Below are 16,843 nucleotides of genomic sequence, written 5' to 3' on the forward strand. Positions count from 1 at the left end.
GGACCACTGTTGGAATACACACCAACAAAGTGGGGACTTTTGAACAAGTGGGGACCGAAAACCCGGTCCCCACATTTTTTTTTCAGAATTGAGCTCTAAAGAGGGCGATATGCTCCCTGTACCAGAATAAGGTCGGTCCTCAGATTGAGGTGTTTAACCATACGTTGTTTGTTTGGTCCCGAAAAGGAGGTGTGTTTTCTGTCAAAATTGTTTCTTTCAATAAAGAACATAAAGTTAGAGCGCCCTCTTGTGGTTGGGAATTGCCTGTGCACATGCAAGGCCTTGTATAGTGCCTGCAGCTTAGCTGTCCTGCAAACACTTTGATGCGTGCAGCACTTACAGCCGTAGTCATGCCCACACTGTGTGTTGGCTGAGTTCATCAACTGGCGCTGAATATCTACTTAATTTAGAGGTAAGTGAATATATCATTGTGTAATTATTCGGAAATGAGTTTGAAAAGGTTTCAAGACTGGAAAATCAGAACATTCAGAGCAAAGTCATGGTAGGCCTACTTAAATGTAAGTTGTAAACCGTAGCTGAAAATATATTTATTTGAGGGTTTCTGTTATTTTGTACTTTTAGCGGGGGTGGTTTTTTAAAGTTTTTTCTGTGCAAATGATCAAAAAGGACGTATGTTATCAGTAATAAAGGGCGTCTGGGTTGACTTTCAAATTAGGCCTAGGGCCTATCTCAATAATGCATGATATTGTGTAATGTCAATGCAGGCCTGGAGTTCATTTACCAGTGGAAAGAAATTACAGAAAGGACAATTAAAGCTTAGGTGGCAGTGCATTCAAATCTTTTGAATTAATTGTTTTATTGTCTGGGTAATGTGGACATGAAACCACTCTGTGATTCTGCAGAAAACCTTAATATTGGGCTAAGTTTTGTTACTGTTAGCCTGTTATTTTTAATCTTCATTTTGAAGTTGATCAGTTTTATCTCTGCATGTGATGTCATCTGCAATGAGATCATTAGAAACTGTTTTCTTAAACTATGAGGTTGGTGATAATTAATTGCATTTTGAGCAAAGCGTAGAGGGAAGTAAACCAGTGTAATCCATAAAATTAAACATCCATCATCCAAGTGAGATTTTTTAGGCTTCCAGATGGTTCTTATTTGGTGTTCACGTTCCGCAGAATCTCTAAAATTACAGAAAGTACAGGGCTTTTTCATAACAGATTTAGTCCTTTTAGTAAGCAATATTGTTAGAACAGATAGAATAGAATGATCCTTTACCAACAATGCACAATCTGGAAGAGTTTACCAAATTTGGCTAATAATTTGTTGTTTTGCCTTTTTGCACTAGTTTATTTCATTCTGATAATGTTAACTGGCCATCCTTCTTGCATGCCAATGATTCATCAAAGAAACAGTAATATGTTAAATAATTCACACAAGGAACCTGACTGTGATTATTCCTTTCGTTTTTTCCTGTTCTCAACATTGTTATAAGCCATTAATATATCTAAATTATCGCACTTGCTTGCTTGTCACTAACTCATAAAGCTAATGACAGCTGATACATTTTTAGCAAAGCAGAAAAAGAAACAAACCTGGATAAGTCTATAAAGGTATATTTTAATTTTTGTGGGGGGTGTGAGATTTCAATTTGTGTCTAGACCCTCTGAATCATTACAATTACATAATATATATACTGTGGAAAGCTGTTTCTTAGCAGATCTGGTGCTTTTTGACTTTTAATTTTACAAAGCAAGGGACCTTTCATACTATGCATATCCCTCACATTTTGGGATACCAATTTCAACTTAGCCAAAAAAGTCAGACCTGACATATGGATATATATCCCTTTACAAGAATGTGACCCTCATTAATATTACTGAAAACGGTATTTGTACACTGAGGGAAAAACTTTCTTTCGGATTGAAAGATTTTGGCAATCCACTTGACCGTAAATCCTTTTTAAATCACCAGGGTGACACCCATGCAAGAAACTCTTAAAGGTCATTTGCTACTTATCAGATTTATAAAGAAACCCAAAACCAAGTCGGTTTAAGTGTTAATGCAAGCATCCACAAATTAAGAAGGGTAAGGGGTAACTTGGAAAAGTATTTTTGTGAAAGAAAAAAGTTGGAGGGACTAGGTGTAGTGATGTTTTTGCAACCATTTTTTACATATATATTGGTGATGTACTTGAAGGGAATAACTTAACCCTGAAGTGCCTGATATTTTTTACAAGGGACAAAAGGTCAACTTGTTTCAGTTCAGGTCAGGGTAAGGGTAAAGGTTTACACTGAAGGATTTGACATCTGGAACTTTAAGGACAAGGACAGTTAAGGTTTATGACTTTGCTCTTGTGATGTGCCAGGGGAAGGTTTGAGATGTGGAAGGTACACCACATGCAGAAAGCATTGGAAGAAACAAATCAGGCTTACTCTATAAAACATCAAATTCCACTGAATGAATTTTGTTGTTGTAGCAAGATGTTTACTATTAGGTGTCTATTTCCCCCTCTAAAATTTAAAAAAAAAAGTTCAGAGCCTTTTCACAGATGTGGTGCTTTTTACTTTTCGTTTTACAAAATGAAACATAACTGTGCATATCCCTTCAATTTGGTTAAATCATGCATTATTAACAATAAGCCACTGATATAGCTAAGAAATTGTAGGCCTAGTACAGTGTACTTGCAACAACACACCAAGTCCATGGTTTATTGCTCCCAAGATACCAACTGGCAGTGCCCTCTTGGCCCTGAAGGCCAGGCTCTACATATGGATACACATGGAGACCTGTTAGCAAGAATGTGACCTTCATTAAATATTACTGAAAAGGGTACTCAGTGGGGACAAGGCCTTTTAGAGAGAAACTACTCCGAAATTATATTTTAAAAGTTTTAAAAGAAATAGGGGATTACAGAAACTTCCCTCGAATTTTCTGGTCTTTGATTTTGTTTATCGAGTGGATTTTCACTTAAATGGAGTGAAGATGAAAAGAAATGAGTGTGCACTAAACCTTTCTGTGAAGTCCGTATTCTTTATTATTTTTATTTTCATATTACAGGATGTCTCGTTTAAGAAAATCAAGGATGACCCCATCTCAGCAGGCATGTGAAGCCTGTAGAAAAAAGGAAGACAGTGATGGTTTCGAAGTGCGATACATCGACGATTACATAGGTATGTTACAAAACCTTGTCCTTCGTGACTATGAAGTACGTAGCCAAGAAATATTACGCAAACATTACCAATACTGCTTTTAAAAATACATCTAGGTTCTTAGATGTGTACATAGCACTTTTAAATATGATCAACCTGCATAGCACTATTATTAGTCTTATTATAAATAAACAAATAACTTGTCTCATACTGCCGCCCTCCTCTCATACTCCTCCATCTCCCCCCAAAAAGGTATAAATATTGTTTAATTGTTTGAGTGCAAATTTAAACCAAGTTCCTGAATTTTTCCACATGGTTAGCACATGGCAAATGCTTCATGACTATAATCTTCAGATTGTTGAGTTGAGTTGTTCTTGTTAATTTTGGATGTCAATCTGCAGGACATGGAACGTTTGTGACAAAGGACTTTGCCAAGGGTGACTTTCTCCTACAGTACCGAGGAGAAGTGATTTCCCAATCTGAAGGGGAAAGTCGCCAAGAGAGCTACCCAGTTGAAAAAGGGAGCTTCCTTTACTTTTTTCAGGATAAAGGAAATTCACTCTGGTAAGCTGACTCTGTGGTTTACCCTGTGGCTTAGATGAAATTATTTGTGTGTGTGTGTGTGTTATTTTTAATACTTGCAGCGTTGTACTGCAGGGCAACATTCAATAATGTAAGGAAAATTCATTTAATATTTAAATAAATTTCAGTGTATTTTTTTCTGAATGGCATTTGTCAGTAAAAATGAAACAAAAACGTTAAGAACGTTTTAATTGTCAACAATCTTTCAGCGTTGATGGCACCAATTCAGATGGTGCCTGTCGAATGGTAAATGATGCCCCCTTGAAAAAGTCCAACTCCCAAATGAAGGTGATTTCTGTGGACGGTACACCATGTCTTTGCCTGTTCGCTCGCGAGGATATAGCAGCAGGACAAGAGCTAAGGTATGACTACGGTGACGAAAGTGTCCCCTGGCGACAAAAGGTAAGCCAACTGACTGCATTATCGTTTTCAAGTGCATGCAGAATCACAAATAAAGCAAGGCCACAAGTCACAGAAATGTTAAAAACATTTTTGATGAAAGCAGCAATTCTAAATGCAATTTAAAGTCTATATTAGAGGCCCTATTGAAAGAAGCTTCATCGAACATCTGTTTTCAAAAAGTGACAGATCTTCAATGGTAAAAAATTTATCTTTAAAAAAGCTTTACACAAAATGCAATTCCAATTTTAAGTTGAAAGGAAGATTGAAAATGTGTTTTGCATTTGTTCTGTGCTACTCTTACAAACTGGTTACCTCCTTTTTAATTTTCTCATGACAGAACATTGATCATCAGTCCTTTGATCATGAGTTTCCCGAGGTATGTACATGTACACGTATTTTCATGTAGGTTGTGTTGACTAGGAGCATAGAACAGCTCAAAATTTAAAAGCCGCTCAATTATATTTCACCTTTACAAACTAAATTCAGTCCAAACTGCTTTTTCAAAAAGACACTTCACAAAAGAGATTCAACCATCATCCAAACAATCCCTTTTCCCCTTTATCTTTAAAGTGAAAATGTTTTCATTTCCAGTGAAACTTTCACCTTATTTCCAATGGTTTCTTATCATACGTGTACTTTCAGAGATGGGCATCACAGCTCCAGCAACTGAAAACCAGTGCGAAACAAAAACATGTTGGACAGGTAGCATTCAGCAGGCAGTTGGCTATTGCAGAGGGTTGTAATGGTTCAAAAATCTACCTGGGCTTCTTTGGTGAGAAACAGCTACCAGTGGCGGTAAAACGTGTCAATAGTGATCACGTAGGAAAAGAAGTTGAAATACTTCAAAGTCTTCAAGGAAAGCATTTGACAAATGTCTTGCAAACCTTCTGTGTTGAGCATGATGAAGATTTTACCTATCTTGCATCTGAGTTGTGTGAAATGAATATACAAGAGGTTGTTGAAGCGACGCTTCCTTTTGCCGACAAGCACCGCACAGACGAGGGCCGGAAGAAACTGTGCCTTGGGTTTTTAAACGGCCTCCAGGAATTACACAGCCTTGGCATAGTTCACCGTGACATCAAGCCTGCTAATGCTTTGATCGGTATGCTGACACTGTAATTAGAAATTTGCTTATAATAGTACCCTCATGGGATTTTGTTGAAGGTTGCGACACCAAACAAAACCTGACATTAGTGACAAAATGGTTTTGTCAACGTCTTTTTATGACGTATGCATCCTCATAAAATTGTCCGAGCAATTTGATGCAGGGTTATATTTTCATTTAGCGCACTCTTCTTTCAATTTTGCATTGACTGCTCGCCAATGTTTTAGCAGCCACGTGTAAGAGAACATGACCATGGTGTGAAAAAAGGGAGACAATGGGATTTTTTGAGCAGGACATGCTGTTTTGGAGAGTTTTCATTGAAAGAAAGGATTTTTTTTGTACAGACACCAAGGGTGATGTTAAAATTGCTGACTTTGGTGTGTCTCGCCGGATGATGGGTCAAACAACTCTATTTACCCAATCCATTGGGACAATCTGCTGGATGGCCATTGAAAGCCTTCAGGGAGAAATGGTGAAATATAAGAAGTCTTCAGATATACAGGTACATATATTTACAAGCCATGAAACATGTTGAATGATTTTAGTACTCATTTCCTTTTAAGGAGGTTAGTATGCAGGTCCATTAAAATTACAATGTAAACATGGTAAATGTCCATTTTGGAAATATTGTTTTGCATTCTCCAATCTGTTTGAACCAGGACTCATTTCCTTGCTACTCGTGAACGACCAAAAATACAAGATATTATTAAATGGCTTTCTGACCCCCAGCTTCATGTTGAATCTCTCATTACACAGTCCTTGAAATATGAAAGGCAGTTTAATTCATCAGAAAACTTCTACAATGACGTTTTCTGTATGTGAAGAAAACCTGTGCATAAGTCACCTGAGTACCCTAAAACATTCTGAAGAGAGAAACTGTTTGTTTCTCTTTTTTGTCAAGGTAGATTCCCTGGCTTTACTGTTTAAAATGGAGCTACATACCATCACTGCGTAGAGGGGCTTGTAATCTATTAAAGATATAAAGCAAGTTAATTTTCAGATGATTCTTGGAAAATATGTATTTGAGGCTGCACATGTACTTTGATTTCGTATCATAGGCAACTGTCAGGCATGACTACATCATCAAAGTGCCCAATTTGTTTAACTACATATAATATAGTGCTATATGTGAATGCTTTTGACTAAAGCAAGCCAGTAAACAAATGCTGCAGTCCATTTTTGTGGCTTTTTGTAGATGACTGGCTGCCTTGTATATTACATTCTGAGTGATGGACACATCCCGCATGAGACAGCAATTCCCTACACAAAAGAGCCAGAGGGTGTGGTCCGTAATCTCAAAGCAGGAACCTTTCACTTGGAACATCTTGGGAGCTTCTTGTATATGCAGCCCCTTATCAGGGAAATGGTGTCCTCAGAGGAGAAGGATAGGCCCTCCATAGAATTCTGCTTAGAGAAGTTTCAAGGTAATGAGGAAAGTTTCTCACACATTCAACACAGAACAAAATTTTCATCCTTACGAATTATGTTACTATGTATTGGTAGGTAATTCTGGTAAAATCTGTGAGCATTATTTGATTGTTTTCTTTTCTTAAAAGACCTGTCAAAGCAAACTCTGCAGGTCTCATCAACAAAGGGAACGTCATTGGTTGCATCGCTATTAACTTCAAAGGAACAGGTGAGCCTTTGATCACAGGTCCTTTGAGATTCAATTATTAAGAGCATTGTACTTTAAAACATGTCACGTAGAACTGGATTTTACCTTCAATCACCCAAAACACTTTAGAGGATTTCCATGTATTCATAAGCATTTCCTGTGTTTTATGCAGAGAAAAGTTAAACAACTTGCAAGGGAGACCGCCTGTGCATATACACGTGATTTTGACAGTTTCACCACTCACGTCGTCATTCCCACTGGTAATGAAATTGATTTAATTGCTTAAAAAGCAATCCATGCACTTGCAGGACATGGAGACTTCTAATTCCATGGATGTGATCACTACTATTTTTGGACAAACATATAGTTTGGCTGAAGTTGCCACACACAAGTTGGCAGGTCGCTAGGGATTTAAACCGAGCTGTATTTTTTATCCATTCTTAAAATTGAGGGCTGGATTACCCGAGGATGTCTTTTTTGTTATCGCAGAAATGCTTTGTAATTATGTATTGTTTGCTATCTCCCAAATTAAATAATGAAACCAAAATAGATGCAGTATTACTTTATGGGAATATTATGTTTAATTCATCCTTATTTGTAGATGACAACCAGCTTGCCAAAGAAAGATCTTTAAAGTTTCTTCAGGGAATTGCTGCCAGAGTTTGGATCATCAGCTTCAAATGTAAGGATTTCTAGTATAGAAAGTCTGTTGTAAACGTAGCTCCACTGAAAATCACATTTTTTTAGATTTATTTTTTTCTTTCATTAATTGTCATTGCTTTTGCTGTAATGTAAGTAGCCATGTCTGCTCCATCTTTTGCCTATTTTCAACACAGACACTGCGATAGCATCATTAATAATAATCCATTAAAAATGTATCAATTTGTTGGGCATAATCTGCCCAAAATGTACCCTATGTAGTGACAAATCTGCATATTTAAGCATGATTCATCGTTTATTTCTCCAGGGATAACAGAATCTTTAGAAAGAGGCCAGATGCTTCCAGAAAAAGATTTTGAAGTAAAAGGAGATACGGTGATGGGAAAAACACATGGTCCAGAACGAGCTAGACTTTGGCAAGCAGAGGCACTCCTTCATACTCATGTTGCATATGTCCTTGGTGCATCAGCAAAGCTTCCTAAAGGTATGAAATATGCTAAGCCTTGATATTTTGTGAGACAAACATGGGAAATATTTACAATAAATATTTTTCACAAATGTGACATTGATTTGCCTATTTTAAAGGATACTTCTTCAAAACACTTGCAGTAGAAGGATATGTTCCACAAGTTAATTTGTGTTTACGTACAGGCAGATCCCTCGGTTTTTGTTACATGCCTCATATTGAGACATTCATTTTCTGGATAAAATTTGTAAAATAGAGCAATCGGTTCTGCTCATAATTTTGAAAACACTTAAAGAGCCAGCTTTTTTGGACCATTTCACATGCAGCGGGTGGGATTGTGCCTTCCTTTCTAATAGCTAAATTATCGTGGCCAATTTTATTAAAAGTTTGCCCACCAATAGTCAATATAAATGTTCTGTTTCAAGTAATCTTGTGTAGTTTTGTATGGTAATTTATTCAAAGTTAAAAAGTTCATGCATGAAAACCTGCGACAATATCATGAAAATATCAAGAGCGCAGATTCTGTCCCACTTGGGCTTTTTAGGATTAATTAATGCATCAAACAGTGTGTGATTTGATACATTTTGTGTGTGTTTCAGACTGCGTCCTGACGCTTCTTAAAATGTGTGGGGCGACAACAGTGGACTCATCTTCAAAACTTACTTCTGTGTCACAAAATCTCATTCGGGTCGTCATTGATTGTGTACATGATACTGACTATCCTTTTGACAGTGCCATCAAAGGTAAAGCCATATTTAAAATCCTAAACACAAAGACTAATGTGATAGAAATAGGTGTGATACTTTGAATTTCTATCAAATTACTCAGAATCAGCAAAAATTTGCTCATAACTATAATTTTCTTTTTCTTTTGTACAGATCTAAGTACAAAATATGAAGTGCCCATTGTCACCAAGGAGTGGCTTTTGGACAGCATTGGCTCATACACAATCCAACCCTTCCAGAAATATCAATTAGAGGATGAGATCTCTGGTGAGCAAAGTTCTGCCAAAGGTAACTTGTTGGTGCAGATTTATATTAGAGGAAATCTTTATGAATGCAGATTTGATTTTTCTTCCCTCCGTCACAAGGTTTTCAGCAGAAAGCAGGTTTTCTACAACTAGTAAGGTACACTGTGTGATCACATAAACGGTTGCAAAATTCTGCAATTCGCAGCTTTTTAATGAACCGGTTAAATGTCTCCTTGGTATTTGTACTGAATAACAGCTAAATGTGTTTTTATGAAAAACTTCTAGGCAATACAGCCTCCTTTGGAAGGACGTCAACGCTAGAAGAACTAGACCTTTCTGAAAAGGTACATGTATTCCACAGTGGCAACATTTTGCAGTACAGTGGCCTATCCACTATAATGACATGGCCTATTTTTCATATTCTTAAAACCCCAAAGTAAATATTTGAAGAAAGCTATTTAAAGAAAATTGGTTGTGTTAATAGTCGTGTCATATTTTATGAATCTTTCCCTGATAGGAAGCTTACTCAGAAAACCTTGGAATTGACTGTGAAATATCTGTGAGTGGATCTGACATGATCAGTAGCCAAGCGTCTGACAAAGTAGGAGCTTCTTCAGACATATGTGTAAGCAACAATGGGCCTACAAACTCAGTAAATTTCAATTGGTAAATTTCTGGGTCAAAAAATTTCAAAACAAATGTTTAAAAAACCTGAATTGAATATCAGTGGCCAAATAAATTCATAAGATTATGGACAAGTTGAGGTATAAGAGCTCTTTACTAGAGGCAGTTTTTCCTTTCTATTCTTACTTCAGTTTACTAGGTTTATAAGGTTTGGACGGGTTTGGGTGAGTATATTCTATGCAGACACTATTTACACTTTTCCTTCTAAATTTTGTCCATTTGTTTTAAAATAGAGTGACTCTGAAAGTGAGTATGAGCCATCTGGAACCAGCTCTGACGAAAGTGAAGAATCTTGCCCACAGTCTCCAAAGCGCATTTGCAAACGAGAGGAAGAAGGTGTCACTCTTTCCTCGGAAAGGGGAACCCAGGAAATGGGAGGTGATCATGTGCGTTATTGGAAAAGGAATCCAGTGAGTTAGTTTGTCTATTCAGTATACAGAGAATCTGTTCTTTTTCAACAGGGCGTACATTATGTCCTGTTGCAGCAATTAAAATGCATTAAACAAGTTAACTCTGCACGTGACAATGTTGATTTGTATTTACTCATAACATTAAAAAGTTCTCAATGCCATATAGGTCAATTCTTGGAAATTAATAGGATTCTGATAGCCAGCATGAAAATGTCAGTGATTTTAAGACTATATTGCTTTTTTTTTGGCAGCCTCACCAGAATCGTGGCTGTGACAGTGCAGGAGAGGAAACTGTTCCAGCTTCTAACATAGTCAGCACAGACCATGCAGACAAGGAGTCGACGGAAGCGTTTGTATTAGATGTAACTACAACAAAGTATACATACTGCCTTTACTGTGGTACCAAACAAAGAAAAATCTCGCGCCACTGTAAAAGAGTCCATTCAGGGGAAACACTTGTTTCCGAGGTACTTGCATTACCAAAAGACAGTAAAGCCCAGAAGAGGCAAAAGTGGCAACATATAGGAAACCTCGGCAACCATGAACACAACTTGGAGGTGCTAAAAAATGAAAAACATGACCTAATAGTTAGAAAGCGGCCTAGAACAAATAACACTGAAAAACATAGTGTCCAAAACTACGTGCCATGTAGTACGTGTTTTGGATATTTCCACGCAAAGACCTTGTGGAAGCATAAAGAAAAGTGTCCTCGTCAATTCTCTGAGGGTAAGAGAACCTCAAATCATGTACGAGAAGGGCGCATGCTTCTTCCCACAAAAATCAGCGTTTCGTTACAACTGCAGCATGCCCTTCGAGACATGAAAAATGATAAATTGTCTTTAATAGTCAGAAACGACAGAGAAATATTACAAGTTGGGGGGAACGTCCTTGGGGTAAGCAATTCCAATAGGCGAGAGGACAAGGCCAGGGAGAGAATGAGGACACTTGGCAAAATACTTAGCATTTCCAGGGACCTTAATGACAACATTAAGCAGGCAAAAGATTTGGTGTTGCCGTCCTCCTTCGATAATGTTGTCGAAGCAGCCCTCACTTTGTCTGGTTATAACTACGAAAATCAGACATATGAGGCATACTCAACTGCGCTGAGAGTAGGTTTTGCTCTGACAGATTTGGCGGTTGTTGTTAAGAACAATAATATAAGGGATCAGAACCGTGATAACATCTCAAAAGCAGATGATTTCTTGCACCTTTTAAAGAGTGAGTGGCGTGTGAAAGTGTCAGCATGTGCCCAGCGACAACAGCAGGAGAAGGCTTGGAAAGCACCAAAGATTCTCCCCTTAACAGAGGATTGCATGAAGTTGAATAATTTCCTAAAGAAAAGGGAAGAACACCTTAAAGCAGACATCAGGGAAACTGGTATGTCAACCACGACATACAGAGATCTTGCGCGCATTACTTTAACTCAAGTAATATTATACAACCGAAGGCGTCCAAAAGAAGTAGAATTGCTCACAGTAAGGCATTATAAAGAAAGTCTTGAGAGCAAGAGACCAGTTCAAGATGAGGTTAAGAAATCCCTCACCGCACCAGAAAAAATAGCCCTGAAGAGGCTGAGTTTGATAATGGTGCGGGGCAAAAGAGGAAGAGGGGTTCCCATACTTCTTCCACCACACTTAAGAGAAAGTATGGATTTACTTGCCCACTACAACAAAGACAGAGAATTTCTCTTTTCAAGGACAAGTGAGGGTGCCTCAACTCCGATAAGGGCATATCAGGTTGTTTCCGACCTAGCTTCTGTTGCATCGCCCAGATTAAAACACCCAGAAAACATGAGATGTACCAAGCTCAGGAAACACCTGGCAACATTATCCCAGTTAATAGATTTGAAAAAGAATGAGTTGGAGCAGCTTGCTACCCACATGGGCCATGACATATCAGTCCATCGTGAGTACTACCGACTCCCTATGGAGACGGTTCTCTTGGCCAAAATGAGCAAGCTGCTCCACCTTGCTCATGAGGGTAAAACAGCCAAGTATAAAGGCAAGTCCCTCCAAGATATCGATGTTGAGTTAAATGAGTCAATTCCGCCGATTTCAAATAACGAAGTCAGTGAAAGTGAAGGAGAAAGTGAAGAAGATGAAATACAAGAGCAGGAGTTGCGATGTGATGATGTGCACATCACCAAATCGCAGAAGAAAGCTCCTGGCAAGGTGAAAAACCTCACAAAGCATACTGACTACCGTGTAAAAGATGGTAAAATGGGCGAAACGTATCTCAGACATTATAACAGGTGGAGCTCCGAACAAGAAAAGTTTCTCCGTGCTCAAAAAGAACTTCAAATTTTCTTTAAAACCAAAAAAGCACCAGGGAAGTCATTGTGCATGTTGATTCTTAAAAGGGGAGGTCCTCTTCTGGAATCAAAGACATGGATGGAAGTGCGCAATAAAGTTCATAATTTAAATAACAAAGCGAAAGCAAAACTAAAAAAAATGGAACTTCAGGCCAAGTGAAAAGTTCAAATTGCCCTGCAGTCTTTGTAATTAGGATATATTCGCTGTCATAATTACCCTAACCTACTTATGTTATACAGAACTTCAATAGCTGCATTGCAGTTGGGGATATTCTCTCAAAAGGAGAATTCCGTATTTTCTCAGTTCTAAGTCAAAAGCAATTAAATAGATAATTGCGCTGTATTGAAACTCACTCGATTTGCTGCTTATAGGGCAGATGACTAAGATTGCATGCCTGAGAGTGGCAGATGAATTATCTGCGGCCGACTTTTTTTCCATCGTCAAGTCCCCGTCGCACTCACAAATAAGTTCTAGGTAGCTGCAAACTATTTACTTTTCTTTCATTTTTACGATGTGATTTCCACTGCACCCCATCGCAACAGTTAATTTCTTTCAGATAAGACACTAATTAAAATAAATCGAGTTGAATTTTTCCACTCCACCATTAATTTAGCTTTAGCGAAAACAGATTTCTGTACCCGTTAAAAACGTCCGCACTTAAACTCTGGAGAACTGTCTGAAAATAGCTTTAATGGCTGAAGTCATAAAATGAATTAATTGCTTGAAAGTTTTTTTATTTGTAATTCAAAACAACTACGTGCACGCCTTTTGAAGGTTCCTATGATGTACTTTACCCGTTTATCTGGGACAAGGAAAGGTTTCTTGGGCAATACTACAGTATCCAGGAAACTTGTAAAAAAAACAGCAATCTGTAATTTCTAGCTAAACAAAGCCTGCGTAAATGTTGTAATTTAAACCACGATTTTAAAATATGTTTGGAGGTGTTTCAGTGGCTCTAGTGCTCTTCATAAAGGATAAAATCCCCAAATTTCCTTCATGTGGACAAAATTTCAATGCAGCCATTGCATTGTTGATTGTAAATATGTTGTACAAAATTGTTGGATCCTGCCATCAGGTAGAAAGATATTATAGGGAAAATTTACAACCATCATTTTGGAAACATCAATTCTGTAAAACCGCAAATTCTTTTCTTCTGTGGACGATTTAATTTTAGACAAAGTGTGGAAAATGCCACAATCCCTCATGCACAATAAAATTTTTAATTGGTGCCACAAAAACGGTGTTGCACTTTTGTCTCTGATGGTTGCTGGGTACATATAAGTTTATAATTTGCCGATAGCCAATGTCTTGATGCTTCAAGTTTTTTGCAACTGAGAGTAGAGTACTTGACAAATATCATGCCAGAGTTTGGTTTTTACCATTTATATCGAAACCTTTTTTTCATGGTTGTCCTTAATGTTGCTATTTGGGCTGTGTTACTGTTGATGTCACGTTAAATCAAACTGAGCTTTTACGAAGAATCTTAATGCGTATGTAGATTGACTCCTTCAAATGTGGGGGTTTATTTTGATTGATACTTTTTAACATTATAATGTCGTGTAAAGGCCAGCAGGGACTCAAAGACGAACTTACATGTACGTGAGGCATGTCAACGCACCAGCATTAGCCATGGCATGAAACTTCCCGAAAGTACTGATCAAAATTCAGTATTAACTTTTGAATCCTGTGTAAGTATTTTGTGTAGTTGTTTCTTTATGCCCACAGCCAAGTTGTAGTTGGGGGATGCCACAGTCTACACTGTAAAATGATATGGTTAAATGAGTAGTATTGTACTGTATTTTTCTAACATTAATCGACTATTAACAAAGTTTACAGTAAATAAACGTGTTTGTTACACTATTTACTGCGCTTTTGTGAATGTAGGACAATACTGTATAATTAACAGTAATATTTAACGGTATAAGCTTTGTCCTCAATTTGCATATTGACACAAATGGAGCGATGCTACTTTTGCCGAGTAATTTGTGTTACGCAAGTAGGCTATTTGACATTAGTCTGACAAATGTTCGTGCTTTTTGTAAGTACTTTTACACGTAAATGCGAACCATTCCCTAAAACCGATAAATTGAACGTAAAAAAATGAAAAATCTTACTTGTTCATATTCCATCCATGATTGTCCATGGAAGCCAAACAGTGCACATTATGTGGCATGCCAGTGCACATTAGGAATGTAAATAAGGTTCCGACGCGACCAAGGCATCTAAACATGAAGTTTGCATATCTGAAATACGTAATTATATTTTAACTGTTAAAATTAACATGAGTTTGATAATCCTTTATCAATAGAACTTATACCTAAATGCATATGTAGAATGAACCTGAAATCAATGAAAACTGTAACTTGCTGTTCTAATGTATACATACAATTAAATGAGATGATACTGTTGTTTTATGGTTAATTACCATAACAAATTACCATAAATCATAAACAATAGTATACTGGCGCCCGTGCTTTTCCAGTATTTAGTCCGGAAAAATGTACTTTGTGTATTGTTATTTCAAAATAAAAGTCAGGCATTGTGCTACAGCAAAGAAAACTTGACATTATAGTTGCCATCCAGTTGTTTGTTGCCTACAAATTGTGTCAGTGTTCGAAAGACATACAGAAAAAAATATCTGGTTGCAAGCAGTTATTGTGAAGTCATAATGTGGAATAAATGCCTCTGTTTTAATGATGTGATCTCAGAAAATTGGATGATCCTCTCAGATCAGCAACAATGCTATTTGAACATTCCCTGAAACGGTCGTGTGACAGACGACTGTACATCGCTCACTCTCAATTCAACATTATAGCCATGGAGAGGAATAACACTTGGAATTAACTCATGTTTGGTCCCAGGATTGTAGCTGGTACACGTACGAGTTTGTTTGGTCCCGGGATTGTGGCTGGTACACGTACGTGTTTGTTTGGTCCCGGGATTGTAGCTGGTACACGTACGAGTTTGTTTGGTCCCGGGATTGTGGCTGGTACACGTACGTGTTTGTTTGGTCCCGGGATTGCAGGTGGTACACGTACGTGTTTGTTTGGTCCCGGGATTGCGGCTGGTACACGTACGTGTTTGTTTGGTCCCGGGATTGCAGCTGGTACACGTACGTGTTTGTTTGGTCCCGGGATTGCGGCTGGTACACGTACGTGTTTGTTTGGTCCCGGGATTGTAGCTGGTACACGTACGTGTTTGTTTGGTCCCGGGATTGCAGCTGGTACACGTACGTGTTTGTTTGGTCCCGGGATTGCAGCTGGTACACGTACGTGTTTGTTTGGTCCCGGGATTGCAGCTGGTACACGTACGTGTTTGTTTGGTCCCGGGATTGCGGCTGGTACACGTACGTGTTTGTTTGGTCCCGGGATTGCGGCTGGTACACGTACGTGTTTGTTTGGTCCCGGGATTGCAGCTGGTACACGTACGTGTTTGTTTGGTCCCGGGATTGCAGCTGGTACACGTACGTGTTTGTTTGCGTACATGTTTATTCTGAAATGGTAAACATAAAACTTTATGCAGTGAGGGCAGGTTTATTTTTTCTTCCACGTACATTGTAATAAGCAATGAGTGTCTCAGGATTTTAAATGTGTTATTGGCTTTTTTCTACTCTTAGGAGTAGGATCTAGAACTTTGCGCTTGAGTGGCGCCTGCAAGACTGCCATAAAAACGCATATTCTCTTTCTGTGGTCAAGGTATTGATTTAAACACAATTAACTCTTTATCTGTGTTGAGATTCTTAACGGTCCTGGGATTGCAGACAGGTTGCAAATTGGTCCCCACTTTATGGGTTTAAAATGTGTCCAACAGTCGGTCCCCATTTTGCATACAAGGTACGAAGGGTTGTTTGTTTGTTTGTTTGTTTGTTTTCTGTAATGCCCTACCTCCGCCGGATAGCCTGGCTCTTAAATAACGTCACCTTGGCCCAATCTGTTTTCAACTGTCACTTAATTCGAAACCCGAGCTTGATGTTGGATTTGTAGGTCTTAATCAATTTGGACAGCTCAAACATTTCTTATCACCGAGTCTTCTTATTTTGTGGTTAGTGCCAAAACCTTTCTTCTTTCGCAATTGTAGGAGACAACCTCCCCCAAACAATTCATTTCCACAAACAACCATTAATTATCATTTTTAATTTAACCATTAGAAATTATCTGTAAAAATTAGAAGTATGATTTTTGTATATTTTTATGGTGTCGTAGGCCTGTTTTGATTCGATAAATACATTAATATAAATATATTTCTTTCCATTGTGTTTATTGCAGGTCTTTTGTTGGCTAGCTCACCAAAAGCGGAACAATGAGTGATTAAGCTCAGTCAGAAAAAGCAGACTTGTCAGTAAAATGGTTTGTTGCCTTTTGTTTATGGTTTGCATAAGCCTATGAGAAATTATTTGTTTAATGGTTGTTTAAAAATCATATTTGAAATTAAAATGAAGCCATGCGGATTAAATTAATGGGGATGGGGTGGGGAGGAGAGCTGGGTTACCTTTTAAAGGAACGGTCTTGACTGGCAATGTATATT

At 38.0% G+C, this 16,843-nt stretch overlaps 1 protein-coding gene across 4 annotated transcripts; it reads left to right on the top strand.

The window, feature by feature from the left end:
* LOC110986595 (uncharacterized) lies at positions 1 to 14,883 on the top strand. Of its 4 annotated transcripts, XM_087132487.1 has the most exons (18): positions 1 to 412; positions 3,022 to 3,134; positions 3,515 to 3,677; positions 3,905 to 4,097; positions 4,435 to 4,473; positions 4,740 to 5,199; positions 5,547 to 5,704; positions 6,398 to 6,626; positions 6,759 to 6,838; positions 6,990 to 7,077; positions 7,419 to 7,499; positions 7,785 to 7,961; positions 8,543 to 8,686; positions 8,822 to 8,956; positions 9,199 to 9,257; positions 9,431 to 9,538; positions 9,831 to 10,007; positions 10,259 to 14,883. In XM_087132487.1, exons 2-18 carry the CDS (start codon positions 3,023 to 3,025, stop codon positions 12,476 to 12,478), a joined length of 4,623 nt encoding a protein of 1,540 aa, XP_086988613.1. In that variant the 5' UTR covers positions 1 to 412; position 3,022; the 3' UTR covers positions 12,479 to 14,883. The 4 variants fall into 4 exon arrangements, with proteins under 4 accessions (XP_086988613.1, XP_086988612.1, XP_086988614.1 ...); XM_087132486.1 differs by lacking the exon at positions 1 to 412 and having other exon boundaries at positions 2,382 to 3,134; XM_087132488.1 differs by lacking the exon at positions 1 to 412 and having other exon boundaries at positions 2,382 to 3,134; positions 8,822 to 8,935.
* The last annotated feature ends 1,960 nt before the right edge of the window (positions 14,884 to 16,843 follow it).

This window comes from Acanthaster planci, linkage group LG02, assembly GCF_054643075.1.
Source record: "Acanthaster planci isolate LZ-2023a linkage group LG02, COTS_SCS, whole genome shotgun sequence".
NCBI lineage: Eukaryota > Metazoa > Echinodermata > Asteroidea > Valvatida > Acanthasteridae > Acanthaster > Acanthaster planci.